The sequence below is a fragment of the Siphateles boraxobius genome, unplaced genomic scaffold, assembly GCF_051911475.1.
Source record: "Siphateles boraxobius isolate OS27281-9 unplaced genomic scaffold, OSU_SipBor_1 76, whole genome shotgun sequence".
NCBI classification, from domain to species: Eukaryota; Metazoa; Chordata; class Actinopteri; order Cypriniformes; family Leuciscidae; genus Siphateles; species Siphateles boraxobius.
The window spans coordinates 728,781-750,761 of record NW_027509204.1 but is presented as its reverse complement, the minus strand read 5'-3'; the positions used below and the strand labels follow the sequence as shown (position 1 = coordinate 750,761).

At 41.0% G+C, this 21,981-nt stretch overlaps 2 protein-coding genes across 2 annotated transcripts in view; both read left to right on the top strand.

Annotated features, from left to right (window-relative positions):
• Positions 1-15,337, top strand: part of LOC143724567 (RAF proto-oncogene serine/threonine-protein kinase-like) — an 82,991-nt gene extending 67,654 nt beyond the window's left edge. The window contains exon 18 of the mRNA XM_077217715.1: positions 14,701-15,337. Within this exon, the coding sequence (XP_077073830.1) occupies positions 14,701-14,769 (69 nt within the window). The 3' untranslated portion in view covers positions 14,770-15,337. The remainder of the gene's footprint in view (positions 1-14,700) is intronic.
• A 2,275-nt stretch (positions 15,338-17,612) lies between these two features.
• On the top strand, positions 17,613-18,295 carry LOC143724570 (uncharacterized). Its single transcript, XM_077217724.1, has 2 exons — positions 17,613-17,925; positions 18,048-18,295. Exons 1-2 carry the CDS (start codon positions 17,636-17,638, stop codon positions 18,274-18,276), a joined length of 519 nt encoding a protein of 172 aa, XP_077073839.1. The 5' UTR covers positions 17,613-17,635; the 3' UTR covers positions 18,277-18,295.
• Positions 18,296-21,981: the final 3,686 nt, after the last annotated feature.

The following is a 21,981-nucleotide window of genomic DNA, read 5'->3' as shown; positions in this document are numbered from 1 at the left end:
ACTTTAGCACAGAAGTGCTGTCAGACCAAAACACAGAATCTTGTAATTTCATCCTTAGATCTCTTTTCCATAGCCTGTCCATCCGACTTGCGAGAGTGGCGGCTGTAAGTTCCATACAGGGAATGTTGGTAGATTTCACTGGTGCTACTCGAGCCTTACCTATCAAGAAGGCAGAATGTACAATGTTCTGACTGTTATGGAGAAGCAGGTAGGACACAACGCCATAGCCTTCCTCACTGGCATCCGAGAAATGATGCAACTGAGCTGCCGTGACTTCTCCAAACTCCACAGGTTTCAAACATCTTTTGGTCTCAAATTTCTCCAAGCCATGAAGATCATCGAGCCAATTTCTCCATTTCTGTACATATTTGATGGGTATAACACTATCCTGTCCAACCCCTTCCCTGCAAAGATCTTGAAGAATCTTCTTTGCAGAAAGAACTACTGGAGACAAAAATCCAAGAGGATCATAAATGGCACTAACCACTGAAAGTATCCCTCTTCTGGTAAAAGGTCTGTCCCTTATTACTACCCTAAATCTGAAGGTATCAGATTCGGCACACCACTGTACACCTAGTACCCTTTCCATCGGAAGTACATCATGGTTCAAGTCAAGGTCCTTTACCTATTTCACCCTGTCTTCTTCTGGTATGGAATTTATCACCTCCCACCTGTTGCTCATACATTTGGTCAGATGGAATCCACCTTTAGCACACATTGCATGAAGCTCCTTATATAGTTGGATAGCATCAGATTCTGTGGGCACTGAAGTAAGACAATCATCCACATAGAAGTATTTCCGGATGACCTCTGCCGTCCTGCAATTAAACAAACTTACATGGTCCTCTGCACATTTTCTGAGTGCATAATTAGAACAACTTTGGGGATGAAGAAGCTCCGGACAGATGTAAAACAATTCCGAATTCCTCCAAGGCTTTACTCAAGTCGCCATTTGACCACCACAGAAACCTCAAAAGGTCAGAATCCTCCACAGGAACCTTCACTTGATAAAACATGGATTCAATGTCAGCCATTAAGGCGACAGACTCCATTCTGATTCCTGTAAGAACACTTATTAAAGTGCTTGTTAGGTCTGGTCCCTGAAGTAGCTGTCCATTCAATGACACTCCCTGAAATGAGGCACTTCAGTCAAAAACAACCCTGATCTTTTTCTTTTTTGAAAAGGTGCCTTGTGTAATATCCGCAAAAAAAAATCAATTCATAATCCACATTATGAATGATTTTTTCATAATCTACTCTAGAGAAACAAACGAGAAACGGCATAGTCTCTATGCTCCGCCCCTACCTTCACAACGACCCTAGAGCCATAGCCGAAGCCGAGCCAACTCCTATGAGGATGTTTTGACTCCAGAGGAATGTTGGTTGATGTCAAGTGATTTTTAAATGACATCTTGAAGCTACTCCCCTTCACCAGTGAATGTTCATATTCGTTTTGTTCATATTACATTTTTATTGTTAGTTTGAATTACATTAATTTGACAGACAGCATTCGCTGCTGTTGACCAAGCTAGCGCCATTCAGAGCTGCCAACTCTCACGAATTCACCGTCACCGATTCTGTCAATGTTATTACGCAATTCAAACAAAAAATACCGTTTTGGCGCTTGTAAATGTTAACGTTACACGACAGATCCCTAGCGCACGTGAACCGATCATCTCTACTAGCTAATAGTAAAAACACACGAACACTGTTACAACTTACACACACAACTTACCAAAATGTATTCTTCATACATAATACCGACCAATCATTTTTTTAATCAGCGTGCAGAGGTCAATAACATAGCTGGAGAACAAATATGTCAGATTTACCTCAGGAAAGCAATTTAGTAAACATAATATAGCTCACGTAGTTCTCATTACACCTTTCAATGTAGCCATCGCTAACTTTAGAACTTATATCGAACAGCCTTCGATAAATTTCTATGTTATAACTTCCCGAAAAAACTAAACAAACATATAAAACAAACTTGTAGCGAAATACTAACAGCATCTTACTTACCAATCCAAAAGAAGAGTCAAACTTCAATTCTTTCATTTCCATTAGCTGTCTCCAACGATGGAAAGCAGTGCCAATATTAACTCTGGTTCTTCTCCTTTTTTTATCCGATTTTATTTGTGATTCCGAGCGCGTTTTTTTCCCTGCAGCGGGTGGTTGTGGTAAGGGTCTCTTGCCAAGGGCTTCAGCCATTCTTCCGCTCTCTTCCCTGAACTGAACTGTAGTAGTGGGGTGTAGTTTCCACACGATTGACATCAGGTTCAAATACGCCCACAAGCCGTGCGACTTATTCGTGTATTGCAGTTTGGCTGGTGTTGCCCGCATACCGCCTCCCATGGCCTCAACTGGTATTATGACATCTGTCGGGCCGGGGTTAGTAATTTAACCTAATTCAGGTTGATATCTCTGCAACACTATAACTTTTTATTTTTTTAATGACATCATCGCCCTTATTTCTTCTCATTCTTTTGATCCGTGTGACTCATTTTTTGTATATTTTTAACTCAATTCTGACACAGGGCACCTTTAAGCGGTCCATTCACTGTCCATCCAAGTATGGTTCTTAATCCATATGGTCCATTCATTTGACTGCGAACAACCTGCCATGGCTCCAGTGCCTCTGGTACATTTGCTCCAATTAAAAGCTCAACTCCTGCTTCGATTGAGGGCAATTGTATGGGATTTAAATAAGGCCATCGAACAAGATCACTCTGCATGGGAATATTGGATTTAGAAACTGGCATACTTTTCTGGGAATACACTTCAGGAAGTGAACAAAAATGTGCCTGATCCAATCCAGCAACTTCTAGATCCTTAAGAACATAACTGGAAACCGATTTGTCTTGATTCATTGTTTCAAGCAGAATATTCAGTTTTTTGCTAGAAAGAACAAGCTTATTCATAAGACTTTCTGTACAAAAGGTCGCTGAACTGCCTGGATCTAAAAAGGCATATGTTTCCACAATTTTGTTTCCATCCTTAGATTTAACACAAATTGGAAGAATGGATAAGGCACAAGCATCTTCACTGGCCCCAGTATTACTACTGGACTGAACAGAGATCAGAGCACTGCTCTGGTTCCTTGCCAGAGCAGTACAAAGTGCAAGCAAAGCAATTGCTTTGGTTCCTGTTTTATCTCGCTGAAAGACATGAAGGATGCTGGGATGTTTAGAGCCACACACACTGCATGTTATGCGCTTCTTACAATCTCTGCTAATATGACCTGTACACAGATAGCCAAAACAGATTCCTTTGTTCTTCAGAAAGTCCATCTTTTCTTTATGGATTTTTTTAGCAAGCACAGTACAGGAATTCAAGAAATGTTCTTCGCCACAACAAAGACAGTATACCCGTCCTTTATTAGTTTTCCTAACGTCTTCCATACCTGGTACAGTAACAGTGGTAGCGAAACTACTTCCCTTAGTCTTGGAACGGATCATGCTTCGATCTCCACAAAAAGGAGCCTTTAAGATGTTTCCAAACACAGTATCTGTTGCAATTTTTACTTGCTTTTCTACTAAATCCACAATGTCTTTAGATGCTGCTGGTTCCTTATGTTTTTCCTGCAGATCACATGCCACTGCTCTCCATTTGTCTCTGAGCTTAAAAGGCAACTTTTAAAGAATTATTTGCATGTTGGTAGCCAAGTTTAACTCTTTCATATAACGAACATCCTCCATAGCATTACAGCAAGCTCTAAGAAAAAGATGATAATCTTGTAGAGCCCTTGTATCCTCAGGTTTTATGAACTTCCAGGAGAGCACCTTGTCCATATATGCAGAAGAGATTTTGAGTTCGTTTCCAAAATGTTCCTTAAGCAGGGTCTAAGCTTTCATGTAACCCTGCGTGGAAGTCATGTGTTGACAACTTCTGACAAGTTCTCTAGGGTGACCTCGGGTATACTGCTCAAGAAAGTAGAAACAATCACCATAGTAGTTTGCTCTTCTTTCCACAACCTCCTCGAATGACCGTATAAAGCATTGATATTGCAAAGGATCTCCTTCAAAAGATAGAATATCTCTGTGAGGAAGTAATAAAATATTACGTTGTTTTACCAACATGGCAGTAATTTCATTCTGTTTTTCCATAAGACGCAATATATTTCCTTGTTCTCCATCAGTTAGTGATTGTCTTGAAACAGGTACTTTGCCACTACAGTCTTTATTAGACTCATAAAGTACTCATAAGTACTCATAACTCATAAAGTAGCTGCCCATTCACAGATGCAGTTGGCTGAAATAGTGTTATGGACCTCGGTTGTTGCACAGGCTGAAACTGAGAATTACTTTCCTTATTTCTTGCACCTCCTGTTGAATTATTTAACAGACAGAGACTGTGACTTGACATACGTGTCAACTTGAACTGATGCCACTGGCATTGAATTAGAGCAGATCATTTCATCCTTTTCCTTTCTTGGTTTACTTACTTCCAAATGCATGCTTTGTTCTGATTGCAGCAGACCTTTACACATTGGCTTTAGCCATAGACACAGCTATTTTAGTTTGAAGATAAATTTGTTCCTTTTTTTTTCTTAAACGATCCTCTTCTTCTTCCACAGCATGCCTCTGTTGCAGCATTTGCTGACTGGCTAAAAAAGCCGCCACTTCAGCTTCAGCTTGAAGGCGAGCAGATAATGTAGATGATCTACTAGATCGTGAATCAGAAGAAGAAGAGCTCCTTTTACTTGATCTTTTGCTCTGAACCGGGACCTCCGGGACTGGAACCAGGGGATCCGAACGCAATTGGGAGACAGATTCTCCCAGAGCGTGATGATTTTCCCCTGGAACAGTCTCAGGATGAATCTTTAAAACATGCTTTTGAACAGGTCTGTACCATCGATTGTCAACCTCTCCAGCCCGCTCGACCGCTCACTTATCCATATTTTGCGATTCTGAAAGACCGGTTGTATAGAGTGATACAAGACACTCAAACAAAAGAAATTACAACCCAGTTGTTAGTGCCAAAGAGCCGTTGGGAAATGCTATTCCAGGCGGCTCATTCAAATCACATGGCTGGACAGCAGGTAAATCCGCCAGCCACCCCAAATGTGCCATTGCGCACGCTTCTGTTGATGGAGGTCCCCTTCCAACGAATTGTGATGGACCTCATCGGGCCATTAGAACGGTCAGCACGGGGACATCGCTTTGCATTAGTCATAGTTGATTATGCAACGCGATATCCTGAGGCAGTGGCACTCCGCAGCATCTCCGCTAAAAGTTTAGCGGATGCCTTGTTTCGTCTAATCTCCCGAGTGGGTATCCCGAAAGAGATCCTCACTGATCAAGGCACGGCGTTCATGTCACGTACTTTACGCAAACTTTACGAGTTATTGGACATTAAATCGATTCGCACCAGCGTCTTTCACCCAAAAACGGACGGCTTGGTGGAACGATTTAATCGCACATTAAAGACGATGATTCGTAAATTCGTTCACGAAGATGCCAAAAATTGGGATAAATGGTTAGAACCCCTATTTTTTGCTGTGCGCGAGGTCCCGCAAACCTCCACGGGGTTTACCCCCTTCGAGCTCCTTTATGGTCGTCAGCCCTGCGGGGGTGCTAGACGTGCTGAAGGAGACTTGGGAGGAGGGGCCTTCGGAGAGTCGAAATGAAATCCAGTATGTCCTGGACCTGAGAACAAAACTCCACACTTTGGGGCGGCTCTCAATGGAGAATTTGTTACAGGCTCAGGACAGACAGACCCAGTTATACAATAGGGGAACAAAACTAAGAGAATTTTCACCGGGAGATAAAGTCCTTCTATTGCTTCCCACGTCGAGTTCTAAATTACTCGCAAAGTTGCAAGGACCCTTTGAGGTCACACACCGAGTCACATGTGTGCGCGGTCCTCGGAGCGCTGAGACTGGCTGGGCTGACGGCCAACCCAAAGAAGTGTGCGGTTGGGCGTATAGAGGTCAGGTATCAGGGATTCCACTTGGGTCACAGGCAAGTGTGTCCCCAAATTGATAAGACAGCAGCAGTTGCGACACGCCCGAGACCCAAGACCAAAAAATGGTGGCACATAGGCTCTCTGGAGTGCATTTGCTAAATTCTTGCTAATTTCCTGACCAGTCATTTGTGGTTAAGACCATTTAAAGCTCAGTGTTTAGCCATTTTAGGCTTTGCCCAGTTATTTTTCCCAGGAGTGTATATTGTAGTAGTATATAAGCATAGGTATATTTAAAGATTGATTCAAGACAAACTATTGCTGAATTAAAGTGTCCAAGAGCAGACTGATCTATTGTGTGAAGCACAACAAATGTATTTAAGTTTGAAGAAGCATGCCTGCGGTGTTCACACTTAATGAATTGCTTTGGGAAACCAGATTAAGGAAAAATGTGCAAAGGCCACACAAGTACATGATTTAAGATTTTGGTCACACTGCTCACCACTATTGCAATGCATAAACAGCACTTTTGCGTTTGATGCATCTGAATCAAACGCAATAAATCAAGTTTGAGAATTCTGCTGGCAACTGTCTACAGGCCACCAGGGCACCATAAAGATTTTATCAAAGAATTTGCTGACTTTCTATCAGAATTAGTATTGACTGCAGATAAAGTCCTAATTGTTGGTGATTTTTATATACATGTAGATAATGGAAAAGATGCAATGGGATTGGCATTTAAAGACATTCTTAACTCTATTGGAGTTAGACAACATGTGTCAGGACCTACTCATTGTCGTAATCATACTCTAGATCTAATATTATCACATGGAATCAATGTTGATGCTGTTGAAATTCTGCAGCAGAGCGACAACATCTCAGATCATTATCTAGTCTCATGTAAATTACATTTAGCCAAGGCTGCAAAGCCAACTCTGTGTTACAAGTATGTTATGGCGCTTTTCCACTACACAGTACCAGTTCGCCTTGGCTCGGCTCGACTCGACTCGACTCGCCTTTGTTTGGTTTTCCACTGTGTAAAAGTTGTACCTGTACCTGCTTTCGGGTACTTTTTTTCGTACCACCTCCGGCGAGGTTCTAAGCGAGCTGAGGCGAGCTAAGGCGATACTAAAATGTGACGTGAAAACAATGCCGACTGCTGATTGGTCAGAGAGAATCGTCACTATTCACTGCGTCATCATTGCACGCGCCAGATGGAGTATCCAGAATAACCCCGCCTTTTTTAAATAGTTTAGCCAGAGATAGTTACTAAACTTACTACTATTATTATGGCAACTCGGAAGAATACGCCGTGGTCAAACGAGGAGGTGCAGACATTCCTTTGTTTGGTTGCTGAAGAGAGGATCCAGCGAGAGCTTGATGGGGCAACGAGGAACGAAAGGCGTCGCTATGACGACCGGGTACTATTTGTGGCGATACTTTCTGCAATGGAAAACGGAACGAAAAGCGAGCCGAGTCGAGGCGAGCCAAGGCGAGTCGAGTCGAGTCGAGCTGGTACTGGTAATGGAAAAGCGCCATTAGACCTATCACTTCTGCCACTAAAGATTGCTTTATCAATAATCTTCCTAATCAGTTTCATCGTCTCAGCATCCCAGATAGCTTAGAAGAACTTGATATTGCAACAGAAACTTTTAACTCTCTCCTTTCCAGCACTTTAGATACGGTTGCTCCGTTGCGCTTAAAGAAGATTAAAGAAAATTGTCCAATGCCGTGGTACAACGAGCACACCCGGGCCCTTAAGAGAGCAGCCAGAAAAATGGAGCGCAACTGGAAGAAAACAAAACTAGAGGTATTTCGGATTTCATGGAAGGAGAGCTCGATTGCTTACAGATAGGCTTTAAAAGCTGCTAGATCTGCTTATTTTTCAACCCTATTAGAAGAAAATAAACATAATCCAAGGTATTTATTTGAAAAAGTGGCTACACTAACGAAAAAGAAAGCTTCAAGCCCAGAAGTTTCCAAGAAACACAGCAGTAATGACTTTATGAACTTCTTCACTTATAAGATTGATAATATTAGGGACAAAATTATAACTATGCAACTGTCTACTACAGCATCACATCAGGGAGTGCATTATAGTCTCCCCGAGGTAAAATTTGATTCATTTGTTGCCATAGCAGAGGAAGAATTTTGCAAACTCGTTAATTCATCTAAATCGACAACATGTATGTTAGACCCTATACCGACTAAACTACTGAAAGAGATGCTTCCAGAAGTCATAGATCCTCTTCTTAACATCATTAATTCATCTTTGTCTCTAGGATACGTACCAAAAACCTTTAAGCTGGCTATGATTAAACCGCTTGTTAAAAAAACGCAACTTGATCCTACAGAATTAGTCAATTACAGGCCGATCTCAAATCTACTTTTCTGTCAAAGATACTAGAAAAGGCAGTATCTTCACAACTGTGTTCCTTTCTTAAAAGAAATGGTATCTGCGAGGATTTCCAGTCAGGATTTCGACCGCACCATAGCACTGAGACAGCTCTCATTAAAGTCACAAATGATTTGCTCTTATCATCCGATCGTGGTTGTATCTCTCTATTAGTGTTACTTGATCTTAGTGCTGCATTTGACACCATTGACCACAACATTCTCTTAAATAGACTAGAAAACTATGTTGGCATTAGTGGAATTGCACTAGCATGGTTTAAATCATATTTATCTGACCGCTATCAGTTTGTAGCAGTAAATGAAGAGATGTCTTATCGATCACAAGTTCAGTATGGCGTACCACAAGGCTCAGTTCTCGGACCGCTGCTGTTCACTCTGTACATGCTACCTTTAGGAGATGCTACCTTCCTACTACTAAATTCTGAAAAAAACAGAGATTCTAATTATTGGACAAAAAACTTCCACACGTAATAACCTAGAATACCGTCTAACACTTGATGGCTGCTCTGTTAAGTCTTCGTCGTCAGTTAGGAACCTGGGTGTGCTCTTTGATACCAATCTATCATTTGAAAGTCATGTGTCTAGTGTCTGTAAAACCGCATTTTTCCATCTTAAAAATATATCTAAATTACATCATATGCTCTCATTGACAAATGCGGAACAACTAGTTAATGCGTTCATGACATCAAGGCTAGATTATTGTAATGCTCTACTGGGTGGTTGCCCTGCACGCTTAATAAACAAACTACAGCTAGTTCAAAACGCAGCCGCTAGAGTTCTTACCAGAACCAGGAAGTATGACCATATTAGCCCGGTTCTGTCAACACTGCATTGGCACCCTATTAAACATCGTATAAATTTTAAAATATTGCTGATTATTTACAAAGCACTAAATGGTTTAGCTCCCCAGTACTTGTGCGAGCTCTTAACGCATTATAGTCCTTCATGTCTATTGCGATCTCAAAACTCCGGCCAGTTGATAATACCTAGAATATATAAATCGACTGCTGGCGGTAGATCCTTTTCCTATTTAGCACCAAAACTCTGGAACAATCTTCCTAACATTGTCCGGGAAGCAGACACAGTCTATCAGTTCAAAGCTAGACTAAAAACACATCTCTTTGACCTAGCATACACATAACACTCTATAGACTTCTATAATTCAATATTAGGCTGCTTAGATTAGGTCAGCCGGAACTGGGAACACTTCCCTCAAATCCTGATGTACTCGTTACATCATAAGAAGAATGGCATCTACGCTAATTTTAGTGTCTTTGTTTATCCCGAGGTTTTCCCGCAGCCTGCCGGATCCAGGCGGTATCCAGATCTGACGAAGGACTTTCGCCTGGACCTGATGACAATGCAGTGCTGAAGTGCCAATTAGCCTCTCCCTATGGAGGATCCCTATACCACTCTACAGATAAAGCGTTGTGTAATTTTTCGGTTCGCGTACCTACCCAAAGTGATAAGATAAAATAAAAATTCTGCATCAAAATTTATAGACAAGTAGTTTGTTTAGGCATGGTTTGTAAGGAATTACAAACCTGCGCACATATATTCAAACGCACATAACTATAGAATCAATTCTTAATGCGCATCAGCGTCTATCACAGGTTCGCGTTTAATTTAATAACAAATGATCATTTAGACGGAAGTGAATCAATCAAAACTAACTTTAGCTGGAAAAAACATTTTTCAAGAGCCACTATAAAACCAAACCAATCTCTGTTACCTTCAATTATATCTTTATCTCTGTAAAGCTGCTTTGAAACAATCTAGCTTTTTAAAATTGCTATATAAATGAGGATGACTTGACTTGACTTGAATTGTTGTATCCTGTTGTCTTTTTTTCTGCCAACAGGGAAACATGTCATGTCAACCTCCTATTGTTCATGGGCTACATGACAAAAGACAATCTTGCGATTGTAACGCAGTGGTGTGAAGGCAGCAGTCTGTATAAACACCTCCATGTGCAAGAGACCAACTTCCAGATGTTTCAGCTGATAGACATCGCTAGACAGACGGCTCAGGGCATGGAGTGAGTTTCACATCCTGGGCTTGAGGGATTCGTCTTCCTCGAGTGTGTATAACTTCATTGTGAATGTTTCAACAATTATTTATGGTGTTTGCTTTCTCTCACAGCTATCTACACGCAAAAAAACATCATCCACCATGACATGAAATCAAACAGTATCCTTTTTATGACATATCATTTCCTCTCCACTTTTGTTTTAGGTCTAAAGGCAGATGTGATAGTTTTAGCTGTTTAGCTACAGTCACAGCTAGGGTTTCCAACCGTTCCGTATAATACGGAATCGTCCTGTATTTGACACATAAAAGTCTTGTTCCGTATTGAACTGATACTGATACGCACTTTGTTCCGTATTTTTGAGAATCAAAAATGCCTTATTAAGGGTGGGGAGGAGACAGGGTACAGGGAGCTGGTTAATGACATAATTGATTATGGAGAGGAAAATGACCTGTTCCTAAATGTAGACAAGACCAGGGAGCTCGTCATAGATTTTAGGAAGAAAACCCCTCCTCTGCAGCATCTCACTATCAAGGGTACTGTGGTGGAGAGGGCCGCCAGCCATAAATTCCATGGCCTGCATTTGACATCTAACTTGAGCTGGACTACAAACACTGTTACCACAGTGAAGAAAGCTCAAAAACGCCTTTATTTTATCAGGCTTTTAAAGAAGGCTGGGCTTGGGGTGTGCTCTCTTACTCATGCCTATAGAGGACTCATAGAGAGTGTCTTGACATATGGCATCATCGTGTGGTTTGGAAATGCTACACAGGCAGAGAAGAAGTCTCTCCAAAGTATTATAAAGACTGCAGAGAGAATCATTGGGACTAACCTCCCACCCATAACCACACTGTACATAGAGCGCTGTAAGAAGAAAGCCCAGTCCATACTTACTGACATTTACCATCCAGCGTATTCACTATTGAGGCCCAGATACAAATCCTATAGTCTGAGACATACAAGAGCGGACAGTATCATCACACACAGAACACGCTTTTACAATAGCTTTTATCCAGCAGCAGTGAGACTAATGGCAAATTCATATAAATAGGGGATATTTAGTATAAATGGCTAGCAAGCCCTGGTGCACTTTGTTTCTTGACTCTAAGGGTGATGCAGTACAATTCCTATGTATGTGTACAAATTCTTTTGTGCCTTACAAATGGCAAATAAAACTTTGAATTGAATAAAACTTTGAATTGAATTGAATCAATCAGTATTATTGTATAAAGATATTTGCACTACACTTCCTTAAAATGTTGTCTAATTAAATTAAAAATATTATTTTTTGCACTGGAAAGAACATTCTAGAAGTCTAATTCTATTGAATAAGTTCGCACAAGGCTACAGCAAACTGTTGTGTTTATTTTTCTTCAAATGCAGTTTAAGCCGATGAGTTTTGAATGTTATATGTTGTATTTGTTTAAATAAAAAATAAAACGTATTATAAACTAAACATATCCATGGTTCATTGTTGGCAAAATGATCATGATAGCCTTTATAGGCTATATCTATGTGGTTCAGTCTTGTATATTGATTAGGCCTACTTTCCTATTCTATAAATATATAGACCTAATAAGTTGTATTATAATATGCTATAATGTATGATAGCATACAATATTCACCAGAAGTCATCATTTCAGGGGTTATTTTTCAAAATTTTCTTCCGTGAGGGAGATGTGTCTGCGGGATGAATGGTGCAGTAATCTGCAAGTATGTGTATGTGAGTGTGTGTCCAAAAGGTGGAGACAGAGTAAGGAGGAAGAGAGCCAGGATCATGACAGAATATTTGAATGACATTTGAAACTTTGAATATTTCAGTTGACTTGCTTCAATGTACCCCACCGATACCATGAACTTTATAGGGTGTTGCATCAAGCTGCAATGTTGAAATGATGTTTTCCACACGACAGCCACTTTTGACTACTAAATGTTTTACTGATGATTCAGAACTTCTACTAGCCAAAACAAAAATATCAGAATAAACCTGATTATCATTCACGGCTAACATTTTTAATATATCTAGTTAGATTATTCAGTTTGATTGTTAAAAATGTAGTAGTGACATGAATGCTGCCTGTTACCCGCTATGGTTGATTTTCACTCTCACTTGACTAGTTGTCGGATGTTCATTTTAAACCCTGGTTATATCGTAATGCTTAAAGTACACTATGTAACTTTTGGCCCTCTGGCAGTAAAAACACGAAATACTTTTAATAGCCTTAACATAGTGAATCAGTGTAAGACAAAAACATGAGTTTAGAGGAAGGATTGATGATGCATTTATTCATTATTTACATTTTTATCATTTTTAACAGAAAACTATTTCCATATGCATTATTAGACAGGCGAATTTAAAGTAACACTAGGTAACTTTTCAACCTTCATAATATATTTCCAATTCTCTTGTGATGGTACATCGACTTACAATAGGTTGAATGACACGTCTGCCATAGCCTGACAGGGTCTGTAGCGTTTTTAATCGTACTTTTAAACTTCGGGTTTCGGGTAGTAACCGGCGAACAAAGGGAACTACAAAATTCGACTGCTTTACGGCATATACGTCACTTCCACCACCACCCCCACTTTCTTAAAATCGGACGTGCGAGCCAAATGTTATAGTCATGGCCGAAGCAGCAAAGAAAAACAAGAAAGCAAAGGTTTTATCGGAGCAAAGCAAAAAGAGAAAAAGAGAAAGTGATCGCGTTAAAGGCAGAACGAGGATCAACATTGGGCCAGCGTTTTCTCGCTGGCGTGAGCTGAAGGAGGAGGAGGGGTGCCCGACCGATGCGGACTTGGCTGTCATGCTTTTGGACTAGTAAGGGGGCTTTTACACTGGGCTCGTTTGCTGCGGTCCGAAGCCAAGCGCTATTGTTCCCGGCGCCCCCCACAGCGTTGGTCTCGTTTTACACTCAACTTGATTCTATCGAACTCTGGTGTGTTTGCGTGCATCTTACGTCATTGCAAACGTGCACGGCGCATGATAGAAAACACGACGCGGGTCAATATATTGTGTTTTTTATTAATTTGGTGCTTATAACTTTGGCAGCTATTAATTCATAGCTGAGTAAACAACGCAGGTTAACTGTGTGTGTTTCGCATAAGCTGTCTTTCCGCTGCTTGCAAATGGACTCTTTTGAGGAGACAGTGGATTTCCATTAATTTGTTGCCCTGATTGCACGCACTATGCGCGAATACACTGCAGACTCACTCTTGCTCGTATCCAGGGTAAATCTTCATCCCTTACGTGTGTTTTATTTAACTAAATACATCATAATCGACTAAAACGCATGTGCAGGATACTTTACTTCCTGAACAAGTGCGCACCCGAGTCCGTGTTGCTTTCACACACACGCGAATCGCAGCACGGTTCGGGAGCAACCGAACTCAGACCACCTCCTCCAGGCAGTCTCGAGTTCGGTACCCTAGATTTTTCATGCGAACCGTGCCCTGTTCCGAACTAAACTGCCAGTGTGAAAGCCCCCTAAGTATATTGCTTGCATACTATCTCTTTGTTTTTTTTTGTCTGCCTCACTATGTTACGGAAGCTATCTTATCCTCAGTTTATCTTCATGAGTCAAGAAATGATAGAGTAGCGAATTATCAATCTGGTAGCTAGTAAACGATATTCTAGTTTTTGATAGATTCAGTAAAACGGTAACCAATAGACTAGGCTACTATAATGACGCTGGCTTGTAAACGTGATCATCGCGATCATTTGTCGTTAGAAAAAAAATAAAACCCATGAAATTATATTCATATGACATGCTGAAATATATGCCACTGTACCTGGGATGAAGACATTTCACACGCGACGCAAGCAGAACACCTGCATGTGACCGCGTCCTACAGTGATCAGGAATATCATGGTTGTCAACAAATGCACGTGCATGTAGGATGACAGAGTTAACGACAGTAGTAGAGGACAATACTGTTTCCCAACTGTAGAGGGACCCCGAGAGCAAAAGTTACCTGGTGTTACTTTAATAAATATCAAATTGTTTTTTATGCCACTTGCTTGCAAATAAACTTCAGCCATGCATTTCGAATAGTTTGATGTTTTACGAAGGGTTGTCTACATCCAGGGGCAGAAGAGCGTCGGACAGACATGCATTCTCAAGATTTATATAGTAATATTAAGGTGTGTGTAGAGGAAATTGTGACATCATCCAGTAATTTCAGTGAGCATAAATCTCAATGCGTGTAATGGCAATTCTGTTATTTTTACAAATTATTAACCAATCGAAGTGTTGAAAATAGCTTGTGAGCAAACCTCTTAACTCCATTGGACACTTCAACTGTCTGAGAAACCTCGTAACTCCACCCCTTCTTCACTTGGCGCCGCCACACAGGGAGCTTCGCAGCATTTTTTCTCCTCAGGATTGGAAGTCGCAGTCCTCGTCGAGCAACACGTCCTCTGAGGTAAATGTCCTTATTCATGATTCAGTTATATAAATTATATAATAACAGTTTATATATTATATATAACAGTTTTATCTCGATCGAAGTAATGGTAGTGCTAGTGTAGTGTAATGTATCGTTTCTGAGGATGCTAGATTTTTCTTTCTGCTAGGTCTTGCATTGGACGCTAAGTTAGCTAAGTTAACTTATCTTGTTGATTGAAATCTTCCATGGTTTTGTTTCTGACGAGGAAATTTAATTTAAACCTCAAAAATTGCCTGTTGTTGACTTAGTTAGCCGCTATGTATTGGTTTTGTCGTCATGTTAGGTGAGATAGCTAATGTGATTTTCGTGGGGCTTAAAGAAAAAATCTCTCGACCACCGCTAACGCTAGATCTGGCACTCGTCTGAGGAACAACATTATAATTTAATGTAATGTTACAATGTCCGGATTGTAGCTTACAATGTCAAGGCATTCTGTCATGTTCAACAAGTAACGTTAGCTACCGTTTACTTCATGTTCATCACTAAGCAAGCTAGCTGGCTTCTTGCCTTATCATATGTAAACATGCCGTATAACTTAATGAAACAATCATTTGACCTTTATTTATTTTATTTTTTGCAGCAACCATGTCTGTGTCCTCAGAGGAACTCTGTCAGATGGTCAATGTGCCATATGATCAGGCAATGGCCCAATAGACAGTGAGAGCTCTGATGGAGAGAGTGTAACATTAGAGAGAGAGGAAGCAACAGTGGTGGAGGATACAGTGGTGCATGCAGGTAGAGTGAATTTCTGAGAGATAATCATGATTTCACATGCCAAAATGAATGAGATTTAATGCAGATGGATTTCACAACAATATAAATAAAAATTCACACTAATTGTACCATGTGTCTGAAAAGATTTCTCTGGTGGTGTGTGTCACACTACTGCAAGGATGAAGACTAAGAGAATGGCGTTAACAGGTTTTATTTTAGACACTGTATGCAACTCCTGAATACAGGAATGAGCTTCGAGATCCACACAGGGAACACAGGGAGAAGACTTGAACTTGAGTCCGTCTTGTAGATACTGGAAATAGCTGACCACTGGAATCCTGATAGAGATCCGCGAATTCCACTGTAGAACACAGAGAGGCGGTATGGAGAATCCCGGGGAACCACTGCACACAGAGGCTGCTTGGAATATACACACACACTGGGAGGTTAGTGTAGAAGGACAATACTTGCATAGATATATTGAGGATACTGGAACCAGACCGAAGGGTTTAGGAACCGGAGAGTCACTGGCATCAAAAGACGAGACCTGACAATGAGCTGTAGACTGACTGGGGTTTATATGCAGAGCTGGCGTGGTGAGTGAAGTGATGAGGGTGCAGGTGAGGTGAATCAGAATTCCGGTGATTGCGATCGGGACCAGGTGTGTTGGGTTGAAGCCGGCTGGGGTGTGTCGTTGGGTGAATCCGTGACAGTGTGGAGGAAGAGGAGGCCTCACTGCTGGCTCCAGAGCAGGTGCAGTTTGACACGGGTAGGTTTGATGCTTTTCTACATTTTCTCATTAAATTGGATAAGGTCCTTCAACTATAGCCCTCACTGTTGACAGTTTATAAAGATGTATCTCATTCATCCACGTTTAGTTTGTGTGTGTATTTTGAAGTTTTCCATGGTGGAGGCGATGAGGACTCGGATGCAGAGCATTCATGCTCAGATGCTGAGGAAGACGCACCTCCAAGGAAAAGACAGAGCTGGAAACACCTGGAAGAAAGTCATCAACAAGAAAAGAAGAATGGTTGGGAAGTCATACGTTGGAAAACAGAAGCAGAAGGAAACAATGAAAGAGCCACGGGATATGGGGCCTAGATGTTCATCAGCAGCATGTGCCAGGTCAGCTAAACATCACTGTAGTGCAATCGGCAAGCCTGAGAGGAATAAGATTTTCAATGACTTTTGGCAACATGTGATCTGGGAGGAGAAGAGAGTGTATGTGCGTGGTCTAATTGATGTAGTCCCCGCGCAAAGGAGAAGGGGGGCTGAAAATTCCCGAAGATCAAGTTCGCTGTTGTTTTTTTTTACGGATCAGCGGGCAGAGAAGACGCATCTACAAAGGTGTGTTTTTGTCTATCCTAGGAATAGGCGAGTGGTCTGCTCTTAACTGGGCAAAGGAGGGGCACACGCAGGCAGATACAGAGGGTCAAACACACAGCAACGCATGTTGTTCAGTGGCAGGCCATGAATTAATTTGCAGTTTTTTGCACGATCTACCTAAGGTGCCCTCACACTATTGCAGATCCACAACATCCAAACAATATCTGGAACCTGTGTTTCAATCGATGGCTGATCTGTGTGCAGTGTTTTGTCGTGCTGCTGCAGAGAAGAATGTAACACCTTTGTCAAGACAAGTGTTCACAAATGAGTTCAAGCGTCTCAACCTAGGCCTTTACCACCCAAAAAAGGACCAGTGCAACATCTGTTGTGCTTTCAAGACCGGCAACTTACCTGATGAAGAGTGGCAATACCATCTCCTTCAAAAAGAAGAGGCACGCGCCGAAAAGTTGTCCGACAAAAGCAAGGCCAGCAACAACACTATGGTCTTATGTATGGACTTACAAGCTCTCCTTTTGAGCCCAAAGCTAAAAGCCTCTGCCTTGTATTACAAAACAAAGCTTGCTGTTCACAATTTTACCATGTACAACAAGCTGACACACAGTGCCACATGTTATGTCTGGCATGAAGGCGAGGGATCCCTGTCTGCCAGTGAGTTTGTTTCATGCATCGTCGACTACCTCTCTGCACACACTGAGCCTGACACATTTATCCTGTGTAGTGACAGCTGCGGGTATCAGAACCGGAATGCAGTTTCCAAGCAATGCATTTCTTCTGTTCTCCATGAAGAATAACAAAGTCGTCATTCAGGAGTACCCTGAGAAAGGGCATACTCAGATGGAATGCGACTCCGTTCACAGCGTCATCGAGAGGCGCATGAGGGAACAGGATGTTTTTCTCCCAGCAGAGTATGTTAACCTGATGAAGAGGGCCCGTGTGAATCCTCATCCATATGAAGTCAAGTACATCGACCACACCTTCTTCCAGGACTTCACCAAGCTGAGGCTGTGCAAGTCTCTGCGCCCTGGAGGAAGGCCTGGTGACCCAACTGTCCATGATATCAGAGCCATCAGGTAATTACCAATGCAAATCTTATGTCTTACCAATATACTCTAGGCATGACATTATGATGTTGCATATTGTTTTATGAAATCTTACAGTGATTATGTTGTTGTGTTATATTTTGTGCTATTAGGTACAACAACATTGGAACGATGGACTTCAAAATCAACCACTCTGATGACTGGCATTCACATCCAAGTCACCAACTCCGAAACTCCACCTCAGACAGCCACACAGTCACCCCACTCTATTCAGACCGCCTGAAGATCAAAGAGCTGAAATTCAAACACCTCCAAGACCTGAAGGAAGTCATCCCAAAAGGACTTTCACAGCTTTTACGACAATTTACTTCACTAGATTAATATAGGATGCAGTAGTAAAGGAGAACTCCGGCGCAAAATTAACCTGGGGTGTAATAACATACTGGTACCGAGTCAACCGTTCTCTAGGATTTGTTTTCATGATAATCGAATGTAAAGAGTTTTATCTCTAAAAACTGTTTAGCTTATAACACTAGTATATGGGGGCATATAATAAGTAAAAAGAGATCCCTAGTTAATACCACTAACAAGGCTCAAAATAGCCCCACACTAACACACTAGCATAATGAGGGTCCAAACCGAAGCACTGAGAACTTTGTAAGTGTAAAGACAGTTTAATAATAATGTACTTTATAAAGACAGTACCATCGCGTATACAGGCAGGAGCCATCTTTGGGAAACAGCCTCGACCAGGCGAACCACTAACGGCGTGCTACGAGCTGAACTGTGATATTCCAAGTCACAGTTCAGCTCGTAGCACGGCGTTCGTGGTTCGACTGGTCGAGAGTGTTTTCCAAAGATGGCTCCGCGATGGTACTGTCTTTATAAACTATATTATTATTAAACTGTCTGTACACTTACAAAGTTCTCAGTGCTTTGCTTTGTATGTAGAGACCCTCATTAAGCTACCGTGTTAGTGTGGGGCTATTTTGAGCCTTGTTAGTGGTATTAAAGTAACACTATGTAGTTTTTCAACCTTCATTATATATTTCCAAGACCCTTGTGATGGTACATCGACTTACAATAGGTTGAATGACACGTCTGCCATAGCCTGACAGTGTCTGTATCGCTTTTACTGGCACTATGTAACTTCGGGTTTCGGGTAGGAACCCGAGCACAAAATAAACAAAATTCGACTGCTTAACGGCATACGTCACTTCCCCCACTTCCTCAGATTCTGACGTGAGAGCCCAACTAGCGTTTGATACCCGTCTGTATGTTGTTTTCATGACCGAAGCAACAACTAAAAGGAAGAAGGCAAAGGTTTTGTCAGAGGAGACTAAAAGAAGAAAAAGGGAGAGTGACAAATTAAAAGACCGGACGAGGATCACTATTGGAGGGAGAGCAAGACAGTTTGAAGACGGTGAGAGCGTGCCTGCGCGACCGGCTCTCTCTCTCTCTATACTCGTTTTTTCAGTAACTGTCACAAGCGCAGCAGTCAGTCATCTATAAAGTGTTTATACATTTATAAATAAATCAGGGAGTCTGGGAGCTGACTATCGCGCGAAATGTACAAGGCTGAATAACATGGCCTGGCCATGTTACGGAATCTGTCTGGTCCTCCATTTATCTTCATGAATCAAGTAATGCTAGTAGAGTAGCGAATGATCAATCTGGTAGCTACACTAACATGCTAGTTTACGATGGTTATAATAAATAACAGGATAACTATCCTAATGTCTGCAGGCTGATATGTTTGTGTATTTACTTTTCCAGTGAAAGTGTCTTGCCTCAGGCTATAATGCAAATCGATTTTCAAATTTGCAGATTCATCTATGGTAGCTTGATATTATAATATTAATGATATATGGCTATTACCTACCACACAAACATTGAATTGAATTAGCATATCCGTAATGTAAAACAAAACGTTATGCATCTCAGTTATGTAAAACAGGCTACTATAATGACGCTGTCTTGTAAACGTGAGCTACGCGATCTTTTGACGTTTGAAAAAAATTAAACCCATGAAATTATATTCATATGACATGCTGAAATATATGCCAATGTACCTGGGATGAAGACATTTCACACGCAACGCTGGCAGTCTGCCCGCGAGAACTCAAGACAGTATCGGCTTGTCAACAAATGCACACGTGTATCGCCTGTTGTAACCATGACAGATTTTACGACAGTAGTAGAAGACAATACTGTTTCCCAACTTTAGGGGGACCCCGAGAGCAAAAACCGCAAAAAAGACAAAGTGTTGCTTTAACTAGCGATTTCTTTTTACTTATTATATGCCTCCATATACTAGCGTTTTAAGTTCAACAGTTTTTAGAGATAAAACTCTTTACACTCGATTATCATGAAAACAAATCCCAGAGAACAGTCGACTTCGTACCAATGTGTTATTACACCCCAGGTTCATTTTACTCCGGAGTTCTCCTTTAATACAGTCATGATGGCAATGTAACAACACACACAGAGCCTCACAGATACATGCACGAAGACAAGGGCTAACCATACTCACAAACACAAATCCACAAGCCTTAACTGTGATTTTATTATATTAAAAATATTATTTTATATTAATATTATTTATTTTATTTTATTGTTAAACTATGATATCAGTTATTGATTTAAATGTCTACTTATTACTAGGCTTATTATAAATGTGCATTGAAGTTTTAAAATGTACTTTAATGAACACTGCTGGCAGCAGCGAAGTCTGCATCCGTTCTATTCTTATCAATGACAGTGCAAACTCGTATCTCCCTGCTCCCAAGTCATAAACCTCGTATCTCCGATTAAACATGCTTTTGGGGAAATGTTGTGTTAATGTTGGTACACAACAGTATATAATAGCAATATAATGAATACCAACTTTAACGATACAATGTTTAATAACTCAAAAAATATGCAGTTTTTTTTCTTTTTTCTGAAAAATAATGGTTTTGGAGATACGAGGATTCCGCCCGACAGCGACGATATATAGGAATGACCGAGATGAGTATTAAAAAAAAAAAAAAAAAAAAAAAAAAAAATATATATATATATATATATATATATATATATATATATATATATATATATCAGTTTACATCAGAGCAAGTAAAGATGGCAGCCAACCAGAATAATGTTTTTGCCGCCACTGAAACCACAGCTGTTTCTGTGTCCAGTACATATGCAGCTTTGACTGCTAAGTGACCAGTGTTCATTTTTTCACAGACGAAAACGAGACGATAACTAAATAAAAACTAGTTTTGAATGACAAAAACTATGGCAAAAATCTATTGACATTTTTGTCAACGAATAAAAACTAGACAAAAATGTTCGATAGTGAGGATTTGGGAAGCGATCCAGTCAGAACTGATGTCCTGCGTTTATGGTAGATGCGCACATTTGTACTGTAACGTGCTGATCTACCCAGGGGCGCAGATGGCACTGGGGACAGGGGGGACATGACCCCCCCAGATTCATAGTGACCCGATCCGTCCCCCGCCCTCACTATCCCTGAGAAAGGCGTCAAAAATCGGTAAAACAGAGGATTAACCAGTATTTTCGCTATGTAACTTACATAAGCCAAAGTAGTGTCCCGGCCCGCCGCTGCTTCTGAATCGGGTCGGGGCAGACGCAGACTGACACAATAATAATCTACACCGGTCACCATTACTTTGTTTGTACCCACGTTCTCACTACACGCTGCTCTGTTGTCAATAAACACACGATGCCATCATGCCACCGACGTTTATACTCTCTCTGTGTGTGTGTGTGCTACGACTCCTGAGTGACGTCGCCGGGGTCCTATGAGGAGCTGGTAGCTGCCTCAATCGTGCCTGTAGGAGCGGACCGGTAACCATAGTGATCATATACCATCTATGACTGAGCTGAGTCTGTGATTTTTTGAACTTAAAAAAAAAAAAAAAAAATTCGACTGTATAAATGCCACATAAAGGTGAATGAAGATCAACAAAATGAAGAGACAAAAAACAATCACCTCGTTTTTTCAAAAAACAAACAATGTAAGTATCCTATGCCTGTTGACTTTCCCAGATGTGGCAGATTAGATTTGTTAAGAGGAAA

What these genes read in the sequence shown, in the direction of transcription:
- LOC143724570 (XM_077217724.1), top strand. Translation starts at nt 17,636, where the DNA reads ATGAAGAATAACAAAGTCGTCATTCAGGAGTACCCTGAGAAAGGGCAT. An exon ending in CATGATATCAGAGCCATCAG is followed by an intron (nt 17,926 to 18,047) that starts GTAATTACCAAT and finishes TTGTGCTATTAG; the next exon opens with GTACAACAACATTGGAACGA.